At 41.9% G+C, this 16,371-nt stretch overlaps 1 protein-coding gene across 1 annotated transcript in view; it reads left to right on the top strand.

The window, feature by feature from the left end:
• LOC123981660 (matrix metalloproteinase-17-like) overlaps nt 1-13,402 on the top strand; it is a 70,505-nt gene extending 57,103 nt beyond the window's left edge. Inside the window, exon 10 of the mRNA XM_046066677.1 lies at nt 11,519-13,402. Within this exon, the coding sequence (XP_045922633.1) occupies nt 11,519-11,844 (326 nt within the window). The 3' untranslated portion in view covers nt 11,845-13,402. The remainder of the gene's footprint in view (nt 1-11,518) is intronic.
• The last annotated feature ends 2,969 nt before the right edge of the window (nt 13,403-16,371 follow it).

Raw genomic sequence — 16,371 nt, 5'->3', positions numbered from 1 at the left:
CAACATATATTTTCTGTTAGGCTGTTTAGTGTGTGTATTAAGCAATAAATGATGCTGCGGCATGTTTAGATGAAAAAGAAATGCCTACAAAAACCAGCCACTGAGTCCTGAAATTTGAAGCCACTCTCAGTGGGTGCCAGGATGTCCCTAATCCCCCCTGCAGCATGTGAATACAAGGAAGCTCTTTCCCTGTCAGGTGTTTAGTGGTCTGTGTTCTGTCCCCGGTCTTGCTCCAAGCTCTTTGATGTGTGTACGCACGTGTGTGTGTGCGTGTGTGTGTGTGTGTGTGTGTGTGTGTGTGAGAAGAGGCCAATCGCACTCGGTCCTGACTCTGTCTAACCCCCCGCCATTATCACCACGGAGCCTGGAAGGGTAAACTTGGAAACCTACACGCACAAACACACATAGACAAACCATAAGGGCTGGGAACAGGAGCCACATCAAAGCCTGTTCTGTGTTTGTTTCACCAGCTCAGGATGAATAGAGAGAGAAAAGAGATAGAACAGACAGGCCCTTACGAAACAAAAATATATGGCAATATATCAAATAATATAATGAAATATATTAAATAATACATTCACATATATGGGAAACTAAGACATATATTTTTCAATATACTGCAATATATGCATGGGCCATGTATGGCTATATATTGATATATATATAAGAAATATATTGCAATAAAGACAAAAACTGTTTCAAATGTAATAGTTTAATTGAAACAATTCATTAATTTGTCTTTCATAAATTAAGGCATGAGTTTCCATAAAAATGAACAAATATTCATGAACAGCCCTCTCACTTGTATAGGTACATATTTCATATATAAAAAAGTATGATAGAATATATAAAACATATAAAAACATTGAACACAGGAGAGAAAAGAGTGATATGACCGCAAGAAGGAGGGAGGAGATATGGTGACACTTGGGTATGGGAAAAGAGAGAGATTGTGAAGACAAGGGAAGGAAAAGAAATGATGTTAGGAAGATAGCTGGCTTTACTCAGAAGACATATAGTGAAATCATAGAGAGACAGAGAAAGGCATTAAACCCATAGAGAATTGTTGCTGTGGAGGGAAAAGGGGGCCTAAACTGTATTAATGTAGCTGTAATGATGATAATGATCATAGCTGCTGACATTAGTATGGCACCCAGGAATAGTTTAACCTTTCAGTCACGGACAGAAAAAGGTAGAAGCATAGGAAAATGAAATTCATAAGGCTTGAATATTATCTTTTACCTGTAGAGGAAGTTCACATAAACCAGTCAGCATCCATACCTGTAGTGTGACTGTCAGGAAGTGATCACACCTTTTTTTTTTTTCAATCAAGGGTTTCAAATATTGCACCAAAGGTAGACTAAACACAACTGAAGAGACCTACAGTTCATAGAGTTCCAAGTTTTCCCTTAATGGATAAGCCTAGTGACAATGTATGTTTAAGTTTCTGTCAACAAATTTCATGAAAAGACCAAAACCAGCAATGTAATGATCCTACTAACAAGGATTCCCTGTGTGGTATGCATTGTAACAAGCTCCAGAAAATTATAAAACAAAGAAAGAACTAATTTAGTTGCCTGGTTAGTAAGTTACACCACAGAGATTTCTTATCAAGCTACAATCAAGCTAGCAAAGTCACAGATAACATGGTGAGCTCACAACCAATATCATCACAAAAGCATTTGTTGTGATAATTGGAAGTCTCCTTTTAACACACAGCATGCAGAAAATACACTTTTACCAACATAAATAAACTTATTGAAGTATTTTAACAGAGCTTATTACAGATCAACCTGCCATAATCAAGAGTCTTACTCTTGAAATGACTCAGGGGTTATTAGCCTGTCGCCGGTGAGATTTGACATTTGTTCACCACTTTTTTTTTGCCATTTGTTGCTTTTTATTTGATACTAAGTAGCGAGAGGCAGGGATTATGGGAGAGAGAGGAAAGAGGAGAGAACAAGGAACCCAGGCCAGACTCAAACCTGTGCCACTGCACTAAGGACTCAGCTTTGATATGGTACGTGCTCTACCAGGTGAGCTACCAGGGTGCCATGTTTGTTCACCACTTTTGACAGCTCTAAAACGTTTAGTCTCTGAGGACAAGAGAGAATAATTTGAAGAAGACAAAGTGGCATTCAGCCCCAAGGGCTTGGTCTTCCAATAATAGTGATAGATGGATAAGGAGAGAGACTTTGTGAGTGTATCTGCACTCTGCTAACTGAGGATATTATGGTCAGTCCTCACTGCAGGGCTTCAGAGAGCTGCAGGACTTGTTTTTATGCTGGACTGAGAGAAAAAAAATGTGTTTCTAATGGTCCTCAGACCTTTCTAGGTACAAACTGTGTGTATAGAGCACACCTTAATGTTATTCCAACAAGCTGTAGCCTGGCTTGCATATATTCTCATAATTATGCAGAGGAAATGCTACTAGGTGCCGTGAGCCTTCACCCACTCACAAGAAAACTGCCTAGGCCAGCATCACTCCCATTTTACTTTACCATGTACATTATAGGCATTTTAATTGTTGCCCTTAATTGTTTAAGAGCAACCATCATCAGAAATTAGGGTTTTCTAGTCAAAACATACCTTTCCTTGGGATTCTTGTCAGGATCCAGCTCCTGGATTTTGCTTTAACATGGATAGTGGAATTGTAGCTCATTGTTTCTTCAAAGGCAGAGCTACCTACAAGTAAAGGCATTTAAGTCTTATTTATGTCTGCCATATGTTTGGCATTTATTATCAAGGCCAAAGCATGGATAAAGATATTTAGAGTAAAAAGCTGCTTCCGTAAAGTTCTTACTCTACTATGTAGCTGAGTCATGGAGGCAGTACATTGCTGCAGAATCCTTGCTACATTATTCATTTTATTTAGAAAGAGATGCTTGAACATATTGCTCACAAATATTATTTGATAGCTATTCCACTCAATGTACAGGTCCTTGACTGCAGGAAACATTCAGAAGTACACTGAATGCTTTGATTGTTCTCTGTCCTTCACTCATATTTTGTTTCATCTCATTGTCTTACTTCCTCATACACGATGAATGCAAGGCTCATACCTGTATGATTAGATTTTGTGTGATTGCCTGACAAACATTTAAATACAAAGAACATTTACTCCACGGTAAATGGCGAGTTCCAAGACCAATAACAACAAAAGAACATTCGTCACTTCAATGGAGCTCCTTCTCCTGTTTATCTCTGGCCTCTTATTCATTTGAGTCCACAGTTGAGCCACAATACTAATACTAATACACAGTCACATGTTTACTTCTCTCCTCGTGTTTGCCACAGTCACCACATATTGTGGTTGGTTATGTGAATAGCCTTGTAGGAGGAGGTTTCCTACCAGTTAACAAAATCCATTTCTGAAAGTTGTGAATATTCAGGAAACTGAATTTGAGTTGGTAAACCGAATTCAAACTTTATATCTCATTATCATTCACATTATCACTTCTGATGAACACATTATGCATTTTGGAGACTTTGTTCCAACAAAGTTTTCATCAGGAGCACACAGCATTTAGTTATTTTCTTTTATTCTCTTAGTGCCCTTTTGGAATTTTGGTTACTCTAATTAACTTAAGTACCCTAAAGTGAAAGGACAGGCACAGTAGGTGGTGTGTCAGTAACAATCAAGTGGCACAGTGCAATTATGATGTCAAGAATGCCCACAAGGCGTTGCTGTGTTCTATGCTGGCCAGCACACCCACGGAGACCCTACAAAATGAAATAAACCCCTTTCATGTATGTAATCCTGGCCAAATGTACTTATTCATTCATCAAATAGTACATATTTGTGTAAATGCACATTAAGATTATGATGATTTTAATGTAACAAAAGCAATAATACCAGTAAGGCAGATGAACAAAATACAGGATTGTTTGTTTGCTTCTACTGGTGCTCAATAACCCAGTCTCTAACGGCGTGGGTGCTCAATCTTGCAGTTAGCATATTTATTGGCTACAACTCAGCTTTTCCGCAGAACAAACCCAATAATAAATACAGGGTATGTCTGCCATCTTAGATATGGTTGAGATCATCCATCAGAGCCCCTAGTTGAATCATCGCTGTCCCAAAGGAACTATTGGCAACCAAAAAATAAAAGCTTGTGACCACACATGGTGACTGGCAGTGTTGATGTGTGCCAGCTTAGCTATTATTTTCATATGGAGAGACTGGATCCTACCACCTGAACAGCAAGTGCACCTAATGTTTATCAGGTTGTTGGATTTAGTCTTGTGTCAATAGACTAAGGGATCTATTTTTTTGTGAGTGCAGTGTGCAAAGTGCAGATTTGAGTCAGTGAAATTGTGTTTTGAATTGAGTTTTTTTTCCCCAGTAAGGAGAGTGTCATTGGAGGTTACACAAGGAAACAATACAACATATACTTTTTTTTGCAGAGTAAGAATGAATATCATGACTTATGTCTTTCGTGGTAGCTTAATGGTTTCCATTTGAGAGCAGGGTTTGATTTGAAAATTCTTCCTTGATGAAATAGATACAGTACAATAAGGTGGATTTGGGAAAGAAAAGAAACACACATTATCCAAAATCTGAAAAATGCTATGCTTTGGAAATCATCACAATCGATTTCCCATTATAAATCGCAGTCAACTTAATCCATACAGACTGCATGACAAAAGCTCAAAAAAAGAAATTTCACACCGTGTGAGACTGAAGTTCTTGTTGGGGAGGTTGAAGCAAGAGAGAAGATGTGTTTGTGCCCCATTGTCGGGGGTGATTCGGCTGAGCAGGAGCTGAGTGCGTCTCCACTGTACCTACTGCCTCTAAACCCTCCTGCGGCTGAGTAGATGCAGCCCTGTAAATGCAAAGAGACTCCATCCACTCAATTAACGAGGCTGCGGATGAGTTAAAAGAAATAAGACTTGTTTTATGTGACATAAGCTGTACACTGAAAGATCTACTTAATAGATCATGTTATATTTTTCCATATCCATTTTACAAGCAACATCCACATACTGTCGCATGGTGTTTGCCTCAAAGACCTGGGATTAAGGCAATGAACATGCAATTACAATATATGAAAGTATACAGTCCTTTTTGCTCGACTGAGGCATCAAAAACAACATCAGTTTAAACGTGTTCACCTTATTTATGAGAATACATTTCATAGCATGCTTGTATTAATTACAGATCCAACTAAATATGATTACAAATTAAACTTTACAACATGTTTGGGTGTTGGAACAGTGGTTCAGTGGTTAGCACTGTTCCCTCACAGCAAGAAGGTTGTGGGTTCAAATCCCAGCCTTTCTGTGTGGAGTTTGCATGTTCTCCAGCTTCCTCCCACCATCCAAAGACATACAGGCTTAGTTTAATTTGTTGTTTGTCTATGTGTGGCTCTGTGATGGACTGGTGACCTGCCCAGGGTGTACCCTGCCTTTTGCCCAATGTCAGCTGGGATTGTCTCTAGCCCCCCGTGAGCCTGTACGGGGGTGTTCTTTTGCAAAAACAGATATGTCCGTTTGTGTTTATTATCCATAATCATAGTTATTTATGTGTGCACCCCAGGGAGTAGCAATCAAACAAGTGTTGGGTTGTTCATATCTCATTTAAAGAAAAATATATTATATCATGTTACTATTGTGCATGTCAAGGAATATCAATCAAACAGGTGATTGTTTATTCGTTTAAGAATGGCTTTTATCTACTTTTGCGAATGAACCATTTCAAACCTTTTCATCTTTATGTGCTTAGGCATGTGTCAGCGTTACCGTGGAGGGCCGCACATTCTCCCATCAAGTTTGTTTTTTATAAATCCCAAAGTTTGCTTAGAAAGTGGCATATGTAACATTTATAAATGAGGCCCCAGACTGTCCTCTCCGTAAACTCACCAGTGTGATTGCACTGCTGTCATATTGAATTAAATACGATATGTATCCTTTCTAATCCCCACCCTTCTTCAAATTATTCCCACCCTGTCTGGAACTGATGTACTGTGGGGTATGGTAGCAACAGTGTAAAAGTTCTATGCATAAATGCTAATTTTAAGCAAGATGATGTACATTCTAGTAAAAATGTAATTGCCAATTAGACCAAATGCACGCCTGCCTCATCTGAAAAACAGACCTAATGGCTCTTTATATGTATATAATCATATATATGTAATCTTGTATACAACAAACACAACCTATAAAAACATAGTCCATATGTGTTTCCCTTCGAGGGAACTCGAACTCCGTCGTGACGACACTATGGGAACGCCTCTGGGCGTGGCAGGGCTGAATCACGAATGAAACCACTCCAATCCTATTGGTGTTGCTAAAACGGTAGCGTGTGACGGCGTAACTGGAGGCATATGTAAGCACGCCGGCACATAGGACACATCAGCTTTTTTTCTATTCAGCATGCACTCTGAGTATGTTTGAAAGCTCCGCTACCAAGGAAGTTGTTGTTTTACCTGGAAGTCCTCACAAAGCAGAAGAGACCATGTCTGCTAATCAGTTCCGACAATGTGTTTTTCCATGCCCACACTACATCACGGCTGGGGATAAACACGAGATGTGTGTTTCCTGTCTGGGGATGTCGCACGCCCAGGCAGCTCTCGAGGGGGCTGCCTGCAGCCATTGCGAGGCCCTTTCCCTTAGGGTAATGAGGTCTCATGCGGCTCTCTTTTCAGAAGTCAGTCGGATGCCCTCTCCCCGTGGCTAAGGCCCCTCGGTCGCTGAGGCGTCGCGGCGGCTGCGGTCATGGGGATCGCAGCGCGATATCTCCGAGGGCGTCGGGACGGCTGAGGCCCTTTCCCGATCCTCGTCTGCTGACTCCGCCTCCCATCTTCCCCGTTCGGGAGCCCGTTTTTCGGCTTCTCCCGCCCGAAGTATGAGTCTGGAGAGGCTCGCACAGTCTGATTCTAAGGAGTTAGACGTGCTTGGCATCATGGAGGATGACTTCCGGGAGCTGGGCCGACGTCATCAGTCTGCGCCCAGCTATGATGAACTATTGGAGGTGGTGACATGGGCTGTGGCCAAGTTGAATATTGATTGGCCACAAGCGTTTTCTGCAGCACCACGCGCCACCCCCGCGCCGATCCTTGACATTTTTTCCTGATTTGCACAATGAGTTGTGTAAATCATGGAATAAACCCTTCTCTGCACGGCTGACTACTTCCCCTCTGCTGGATTACAGCAATGTGGCAGAGATCAAGCAGCGCGGCTACGGAGCGATGCCTCTGGTTGAGGAGGCATTAGCAAGCTACCTCTCTCCCACCCCAGCGTCATCTCTCAAGATGCCAGCGCTGCCCACCAAGCCATGTTGGGTGACATCCGCTCCAGTGGGCAAGGCTTATATGGCGGCGGGTCGAGCTGGTGCAAGCCTGCACACTATGGCCATCCTGCAGGCATACCAGGCCGATCTGCTAAAGGACTTTGACCAGGGGGGGGGCCCCTCTGAGGAGGATATAGTCGAGCTTTGTAGAGCTACAGATTTAGCGCTTCGAGTCACTAAGAAGACGGCCCGTTTCATTGGCCGCTCCATGGCAGCATTGGTGGCCACGGAGCGCCATTTGGGGCTCAACCTCTTGGGCAACCAGGAGAAGGAAAAGGCTTTCCTCCTTGATGCACATCTCACGACTACTGGCCTGTTTGGTGAGGCAGTGGACAGCAGGTTCCAGCACGTCAAAACACAGGGAGAGGCGTTTGAGCAGTATCTCCCCTGCCGGTCTGGGTCCAGGACTCGAGGGGTTGCAGTCGGACGACGATCAGGGGGCCATTATTTCCCCGCCAGTCAGGGAGTCCGGATTCTACTGCCAGTACTTCATAGTTCCCAAGAAGGACTGAGGGTTGCGTCCAATTTTAGATCTGCGGTCCCTGAACCAATCTCTGAGGAGATTCAGGTTCAAGATGCTCACCATCCCCGCCATCGTCAGTCACATCCAATCCGAGGATTGGTTTGTCACGATAGATCTGCGAGACGCATATTTCCACATCTCCATCTGTCCCTCTCACAGGAAGTTCCTGAGGTTCACCTTCGGGTGCGCGGCGTACCAGTATTGGGTTCTCAACGATGATGCGGGCCCACCTGTCTCCTGCACGCGTCAAGTCCATTTTGTCCACAGTGACCAGAGTGAAGCTAGGCCGCACCATCACTGTGAAACACTTTCAGAGGGTGTTGGGTCTCATGGCAGCAGCGTCCAGCTTAATACCTTCTGGCCTGCTGCACATGAGAGCCCTGCAGTGGTGGCTAAAATCCAAGGGATTCTCCCCGAGGGGAAATCCGTTCCGTCTGATATGGGTTACGAGCAGGTGCCTTCGCTCCCTGTCCGTATCGAGGAAACCTTGGTTCCTGTCCCAGGGTCCCGTGTTGGGAGCGTCATGTCGCCGGACAATTATTTCGTCAGACGCCTCACTCATGGGGTGGGGCGCGGTAATGGACGGCCGCTTTGCGAGAGGCTCCTGGCAGGAGCATCATTTCTCTTGGCACATAAATTGCCTGGAAATGTTGGCGGTATTCAGAGCTCTGAAGATTTTTCTGCCCGCCCTCCGCGGTCACCACGTCCTTGTCAGGACCAACAATACGGCAGTGGTGGCCTATTTGAATCACCAGGGGGTTCTGCGCTTGCGCCCGTTATGCAAACTGGCACATCAGATCCTCCTGTGGTCCCAGCAGAGACTGCTCTCTCTCAGAGCGATGTATGGGGGTGTAGGGGGCGCAGTTCCTGGAGGCGGGCCTGACGGCAGGAGCAGTCGAGACGCTACTCAGCTCCAGAGCCCCGTCCACGAGAAGGATGTACGGCCTGAAGTAGAATGTGTTTGCCACCTGGTGTGGAGAACGGGCGGTGGACCCAGTTACCTGCCCGGTGATTATGGTACTGGAGTTCCTCCAGGACCGTTTCTCTGCTGGCCGTTCCCCATCCATGCTAAGGTGTATGTGGCTGCCATTGCAGCGTTTCACGCCCCTCTGCGGGAGACACTGCGTCGGTCTGTCACACCTCACCCCGCCTGGAGTGCCTTGCTTCATAGCAAAGAGCTGATGTGTCCTGTGCCGGCGTGCTTATATACGCCTCCAGTTACGCCTTCACACGCTACCATTTTAGCAACACCAATAGGATTGGAGCAGTTTCATTCATGATTCAGCCCTGCCACGCCCAGAGGCGTTCCCATAGTGTCGTCACCGACGCAGTGTCTCGTTCCCCTTCTCGGGGAACAAGGGTTACATACGTAACCCGAGACGTTCTCTCATTCCTAAAGAGAAGGTAGGAAAGGTGGGGTACAGCTGCAATACTCACTGAAACTCTAAACGCGTTTTCGTCTTTTGAGTGTACTGCACTAATCTTGAACTGTTAGCCACCATTGTTGACAGCAACAATCTATGGACAGCCTAAACTCTGTCTCTCTATTTTATTTATTTAGTTGAGTTCTTACATGCATTCACACTAAATATGATTTATAATTTTAATATACATGTTGACAACAAGACAGCTCATGATCTAGGTCACATTTTGGACCAGGTCATTTATTATGGGCTGAACATAAATGTTTCTTCTGCTGTTGACTTATACACAACCAGCTTATATAGTGGTTTAAAAGCAGTTTTACTCATGAAGTGACCAAGTGATCAACATTTTTAGTACATATCGGCAAAAAACCAGACCACATCTACTCCCTCCTATAATGCTTTTAACAATGAGTTGGCTACTGCCCTTGATGCTGTTGCACCACTTTGCATTTTAAAAATAGGAACATGCCATTGAAGAATCATAAAACCATAAAATAAAAGATGGACAGTTGGATTGCTGAGGGCACAAAACTAAGTTACATACAGTATGCATAAAAGGATTTTATCAGATAAATAAATTAAGCTAAAGAAAGCAGTTAAAGTTAAAATTTTATATTTCTAATCACATCTTCAACCCTGCTACAGACCATAGCAACCATCGTATCACTGCTAAATGTGATGGATTTGAAGACAGCCAACATCAGGTCTAACTAGTATCTGTCAACCCCACGACACCATAACAGCTGGAGAAACACCCAGCATACAGTGTGAAGCTCTGTTGGACAGTTTAAGCCTGGTTGAGCCTGACATACTCAGGGAAGTGGTAACAACCCTGAAGTCTTTCACATGCACTCCTGAGACCCAATCCCAACCTTCTTTTTTTTTTAAATGTTTTTAATTCAGTCTGAAGAGGTCCTTCTCATTTTGAATCACTCAACGAGGCGTATTCCCCACAGCATTCAAGACTGCACTTGTGAAGCCTATCAAAAAAAGTAGCCTTCAACCCTCAATACTCAATACTACAGTTACAGAGCCAACTCCAATCTTCCATTTTTAAGTAAGATTTTAGAAAAATGATTGTACAATTAATTAATTAATGTTTTTAACTCAAGCAATGACTTGGAAATGTTTCAGTCTGGTTTTTGGACTAATCATAGCTCTGAAACAGCCCTAGTAAAAGTTGTTGCCATTGATCAAAATGTTAGCAAAAACAGATGGGGTTCCCCAAAGATCGACTTCAGAAACACTTCCTTTAATCTATTTATTTTACCCCTCAGCAATGTCATCAGGAGACCCGACATCTCCTGATGACATAGGACCAATTGATTCCCTGTATTTTAGATATTAATGTCAGGATGTTACAAAATATTTTATAGCTCAAACAGGAGAAACAGACATTTTAGCCATAGGTTCCAAAGCTCAGAGAGAGAAACTTGTTGTAAAATTTTATTCCCTTGGGCTTAGCCCAAGCCAACAAGAAACGTTGGTGTGGTCTTTCACTCAGACCTGAACTTTAAAGCTCATGTGGGGTTTGTCACTAAATCTTTTTATCACCTTAAAAATATTACTGAAGTGCAACCATTTCTCTCTCTGAGTGACACAGGAGACTAATGCACGCTTTTATATTGAGCAGGTAGGACTACTGTAATGCTCTCCTGTCTGGTCGACCCAAAAATCATTATAAATCAGCTACAGCTGATTCAGAACTCTTATTCGCTTATTTTATTGTAGTTATGTTGTGAAAATATACTGTGTTCATTACTAATATGTTTTTATCTCTCATTGATTACATTTGTTTTTGTTTTGTCTTTTAATCAGTTTTTCAGTTTTTAGTCTAGCTTTTATCTAACTTGTTTTTATCATAATTATAATTATTATAGCTTTTAAATGTATTTATTGTATTTAATTGTCATCTTTTTTATTCTTGTTTTGTCTTTTTAATCTATTTTTTAAATAACTCCATTACGATCTACACCTGTTCTGTCTTATTATCAGCTTGTCAGTCATCTCTGAAACACTTTGAACTACACTAACCTGAATAAAAGGTGCTATACAAATAAAGTATGATTGACTGATTGATTGCACAATGGATCAGGGATTCATGAAATGAAGGGCCTTGATGTTTTATGTGTTGTGTGCTTGTTATGTATTCTAGATGAGAGCAAAGATAAATCTGTACCTTGTGGGAATATTAAAGTACTATGTCTTGTATTGTATTCTGTATTATGTCTCACACACACAAACTAATACAACCTTGTGCCCTCTTTCTCTCTGAAGGCTCGTCCTATTTCTTCAAGGGGAAGGAGTACTGGCGAGTGCCTGGCAGTGACATGGAGGCCGAAGCAGAATACCCCCGCCTCATTGCTAAAGACTGGCTGCTGTGCACCGAGATGCAATCTGACTCTCCAGACACAGAGCCCAAAAGCACGGAGACGAGAGGCAACGTGCACCATCGTCCAGACCACGCAGAGAATGGATACGAGGTGTGCTCCTGCACCTCTGATACCGCCTCGCCTTTGGGCGCCCGCCCCTCTCCATCTCCCATGTGGCTGCTGCCACCCCTCTGGACGCTCTCGCTGGCCCTCCGCTCTGAACTGCTATGATGCCAAAGCACGGGACAAAGTTCCTGAGCTGATTGGTGGAGGGCCAGTGGAAACTCAGTGGAAGCAACAACTGTAAAATGTTGTTCTTATTATATCATTTGGTATTCTTCTTGCGCTAATTTTGCTGTTATTTATTTTACATGTCATGTGGTGGGCACTGCCAATTGAAGTAGTCATCCTTATACACATCAACCCGCTCACAATGCTTTACAAGGTTTTTTCATTGAATGGTCAAAGCGCCACATCTCTGCAAGGAAAAAGGTTACTGAATAGAAATGTATTCCAAGAGCACCAACAGTGATTATTTGTCTTTATGTGCAGCAGGTTTACAGCAGCAATGCCTCACAAACTGACAAGTTATAAAGGCATCCTGGATGTAGGCAGGTGCAAAGGTGAACCGCATGCTAACATACACACTTGTTGCCTATTTTATGAAACTACAGCAGACAGCATCAGTTCACAAAAAATAGCTTATTAGTAGTTCAGAATGACCAAAAACATGTAGATGGTTTGATTTTTTATAATGGTTTCTACCTCCACTTCAATACAATGGAGGTGAAAGGAATTTTGTTTGTGCTGTTCAAAACCCTGGAAAATTACATTAGAAAAACTCCACTGTAGTGTGTCTTTGCAAAAACAATGTCAGCATTACTCTGGATAATCCACAGAACTCGTAGGGATTATTTGCTCTGTTAAAAGTAGTTCCAGTGAAAACAATTTACAACAAGGTTGTCCACAGTAACAGGGACACTGTTTCTAAAAAAGACACACTGTTGTTGATTTTGTTTTAAAAGTAAAAAGTAATTTTTCAGCACTAACACTTTCCGTTCCCCTCCATTGTACTGGATGTCTCAGAAACTGGGAAAATAAACCCAAAACTATCTACATGGCAAGATAGCACCAGAGGTAAAAATAATAATAATAATAATAATTCACAAACACACACAAACACATCCATCCATGTGCAATGTAAGGTCGGAACTAGATCGACTGAAGTGCTCGTGATAAGCGTGAATGTTTGGGCTCCTACTCCTACTCTGCAGACAGTGTGTAAATTTCTTACTGTGAGAGCCGCAAGGGTGGACGAATGAGTAGGTGGATGGCATTCATCAGCACCAGTTTCCTTGCCTAAATCCCTCAACTGTACTCTGAATTGAGGAACTGCTGCTCATGTGCGGATTTCCATGGGTTCATCATTTTCACCTCAGCTTCGGAAGCATTCCCCGCTCTTGGTTTAGTTGTCATTTTTGTATCTTATTCAGATTAAACAATATTCCTGTTTATTTCACATTGTTTAGATCAGGTCATAGAGTTTATTGAGCCTTTTTGTGACTGTTGGACATTTTCCTTAAATCGCCCCGAGTTCCTTCAGAATACAAGAGTCACAACATGGTCCCTGGATTTATTCTTGCTGTAAAGATATATTTACCTATAGACTGATAAATTTGAGTTGAAAGGTTTTGCAGTTATTGCATAGCCGAGTGGACTGTGTATATTTTAAGCTGTGTTTTCTAATGTAAAATATTTTTGTAGAAAAATAAAAAAAAATCTGAATGACTTTATTGCCTGAGCATCTGAAGTACTCAGTGTTGCGGCTGTGTGAGTGTGTAATTATTTAGTGTCATTGAAAAGGAGCCCAGCCTTGAAGACAGATGAAGGTAACATGACAGCTTGCAGACACCAACTGGGAGCCACTCTCCCATCCCACTGATGTTCTTCAGCGTGTTTTTCACTTGTAATGGTCAGTGCTGTTCAACAGGAATGCAAACCACGTCATGTCAGTCACACACTCAGTCTTGAGTCTGATTTGTGAACAGACTGGCTGGAAGAGGATTATACAGTACGCCCATGTTTCTTAACGAAAGAGAATCAGAGAAGTAATGTCACCTAATCCAAAAATATTCTGCTGCTGAGATACTGCTAATTCAGAGATCAAAGTTAACAGGATGTCAGGCCTGTCGAGTCATGGCAGACTCACGCAAGTAAACACACACTAACACACAAGGGCGTAGGTTTGGTTGTAGAAAAGAATAAGTCTGGAGCTCTTCAAAAAATTTTATGTGAATTGTGGATGCTATTTCTGGAAATTTACATATTTATTTAAATCTAGAAAATAACATTATGAAAGTTGTCATGTCATGCTTTATGAATCTCTATGAGTCTAATGCAAAATCTAATGCTGTGTAAATTTCTGCATTATCAATGCACTAACCTTTCTTAAAGTCACACATCGTTTTTGTTGATAGAGAACTCTTTATGATGTGATGCTGATGTGATAAATACTGTATGTGCATCGTCACTAAAAACAGCACTGTCCTTTATTGCAATCTTTGTTGCAAAGGTGTAATTTAAAAAAACACACAATGAGCACAACATGGTGACACCTTAATTTACATTTACATGAAACACTGAGATAATGTCCTATGCACAGGCCTAATACAGTACTGTATGCGCATGTCTCTGCAGGTGTTTGTGTGGATGCTTGTTGGTTTCCTCTACCCGAAGGCTGCGGATGAATCCCCTCCATAATAATGCAGAAGCAAAACTTAATTCTGTTTTGAGGTAAAATGAAGTTTAAAAGTTTAAAGAGTCACTCAATCGCTATTTCTGCCAAGAGCAGCAGTTTTCCTTCCCTCCTCTTGACACACTCGAGTGGTATTAATTAACTGGTGTGGCTCAGCAGCCACCAGGAGAGTACCTGCACCCACAGGCAAATGCAGCTTAGATGGGCGACTTTCTAGCTGTGTGTCCTCTTTGGTAAGATATCATTAATGGACCAATTGGATGTGTTTAATTTGTTATATTTGAATGTTTAATGAATTTACGAAAATGTAAAGTTATCGTTTAAAAAGTAAAATTTCACTGAATATGCTAAAATGATGTCTTCATCCATGGGCCCTCCTCTGTAGTTGACACATGGCACGCCCACTGCTTGAGTCTCCAGATGGGCCAGGCAGAACCAATCAATCACTCTGTAACTAAGATATTCAAGAGTGGAGGAGCTGCTTGCAAAGCTGAGGACTTGCAGCGGGATGGAGTACAGGCAGAGAGTGTACAGTGAGAGGAGAAACAAATGGACACAAAGTGACAGATTAATAGACAGATACACAGTTTAGAAAAAGAAAGCTGGCAACCAGAGAACAAAACCACCAACAAACACAAATAAGGGACAAACAGATGTAGAGATGAAAAATGAAATGTCATCTCCGCAGAGACAGTGGCAAAGATAAGGAAGCAATTTAGCAGTAAGTACATAATCCACAGAGGATTGGAAACTGTTTCCACACAGTAGCTGTTCATACAGTTTGTTAAAGGACAATTCTGTGGTTCTTATTTTTATAGTTTTGAGCATCATTTCTATTGTTTGTGATAACAGTATACTCACCAAAGTAACTGCTCAGATCTGGGTACATTAAGGTCCAACAAGCTGATCAGAGAGCTCATAAACACAAACCCATAGGTGTCATTTACACTGGGGATATGTTTCCATCGCTTTTTGAAAGCAACAAGAAATGATAAAAAATGAAAACACTTTGAAAAAGGTTTATTTCCACAACAAGAAAACGTGCAATGCAATGTAAATCTAGAAGAAACAATTCTGCACTGTCCAAAGAAGTAACATGAGCCAAGAAAACAAGTTACTGATTAGGCCTACTCAATTATAGTCCATTATATTTTTAGATTTTGAATTGTCACCTGCCACGTGTATTTTGGTGCAGAAAATGTCTCTAGAATGCAGGAAATTACGTGTTTAATGCTCAAAATCTTCTGGGGGAGAAAACAAAGAAGAAAATAGTGTGAGTTCATGACCCCAGTATTGTGCATCATCACATCTTGTGAGTTAAGTGTATCGTTACACCCCTAATATGTCCCCACCACTTTTCAGCACAAATTGACGCCCTTAGTGAAACCTGAAGTGAGTGCATCCAAAATGTTGTCAGTCTGACTTTGGGATGTTTTCCCCTCCAAATCCAAATTTGAACACCCGAAAACACGCGTTCCTTTCCTTGCCTTGTCACACTTCGTTTAAGTGATGCTGCCACGTTCACATTTCTCAGCAAACATGAGGAGTCATACTGATATGAATCATTTTTAAAACTACGAAGATTTGTATTGAAAAGAATGTTTCTTTAAAATATCAATTTCTAAAAAGAACCATGACAAAGAGCACTGTGTCAAAACCAAAGGTCCTCCTGTTCAGACAGACGCTGGTTGCCAGACCTATGATAAAATGCTACCAACAGAAAAGGGCAACATGAAATCAATTAAGTCTGTATATGGCTTTGGTTTTTGTGTGTGTGTGTGTGTGTGTGTGTGTGTGTGTGTGTGTGTTGTGTGTGTGTGTGTGTGTGTGTGTGTGTGTGTGTGTGTGTGTGTGTGTGTGTGTGTGTGTATACGTGTGTGTGTGAGACAGAGAGAGCTTGCCCCAGAAAGAGGAGGTTAGTGCTCTGCAGTGATATGAATTCTGAACCATGCTCTCTATCAGACACTCTCACACTGTCTTTGTACCGCTGGTAGCTTGGCTAA

This window comes from Micropterus dolomieu, linkage group LG13 (genome assembly GCF_021292245.1).
Source record: "Micropterus dolomieu isolate WLL.071019.BEF.003 ecotype Adirondacks linkage group LG13, ASM2129224v1, whole genome shotgun sequence".
Classification (NCBI taxonomy): domain Eukaryota; kingdom Metazoa; phylum Chordata; class Actinopteri; order Centrarchiformes; family Centrarchidae; genus Micropterus; species Micropterus dolomieu.
Note: the sequence above shows the minus strand (reverse complement) of the source record. Positions and strands in the feature narration are given on the sequence as shown.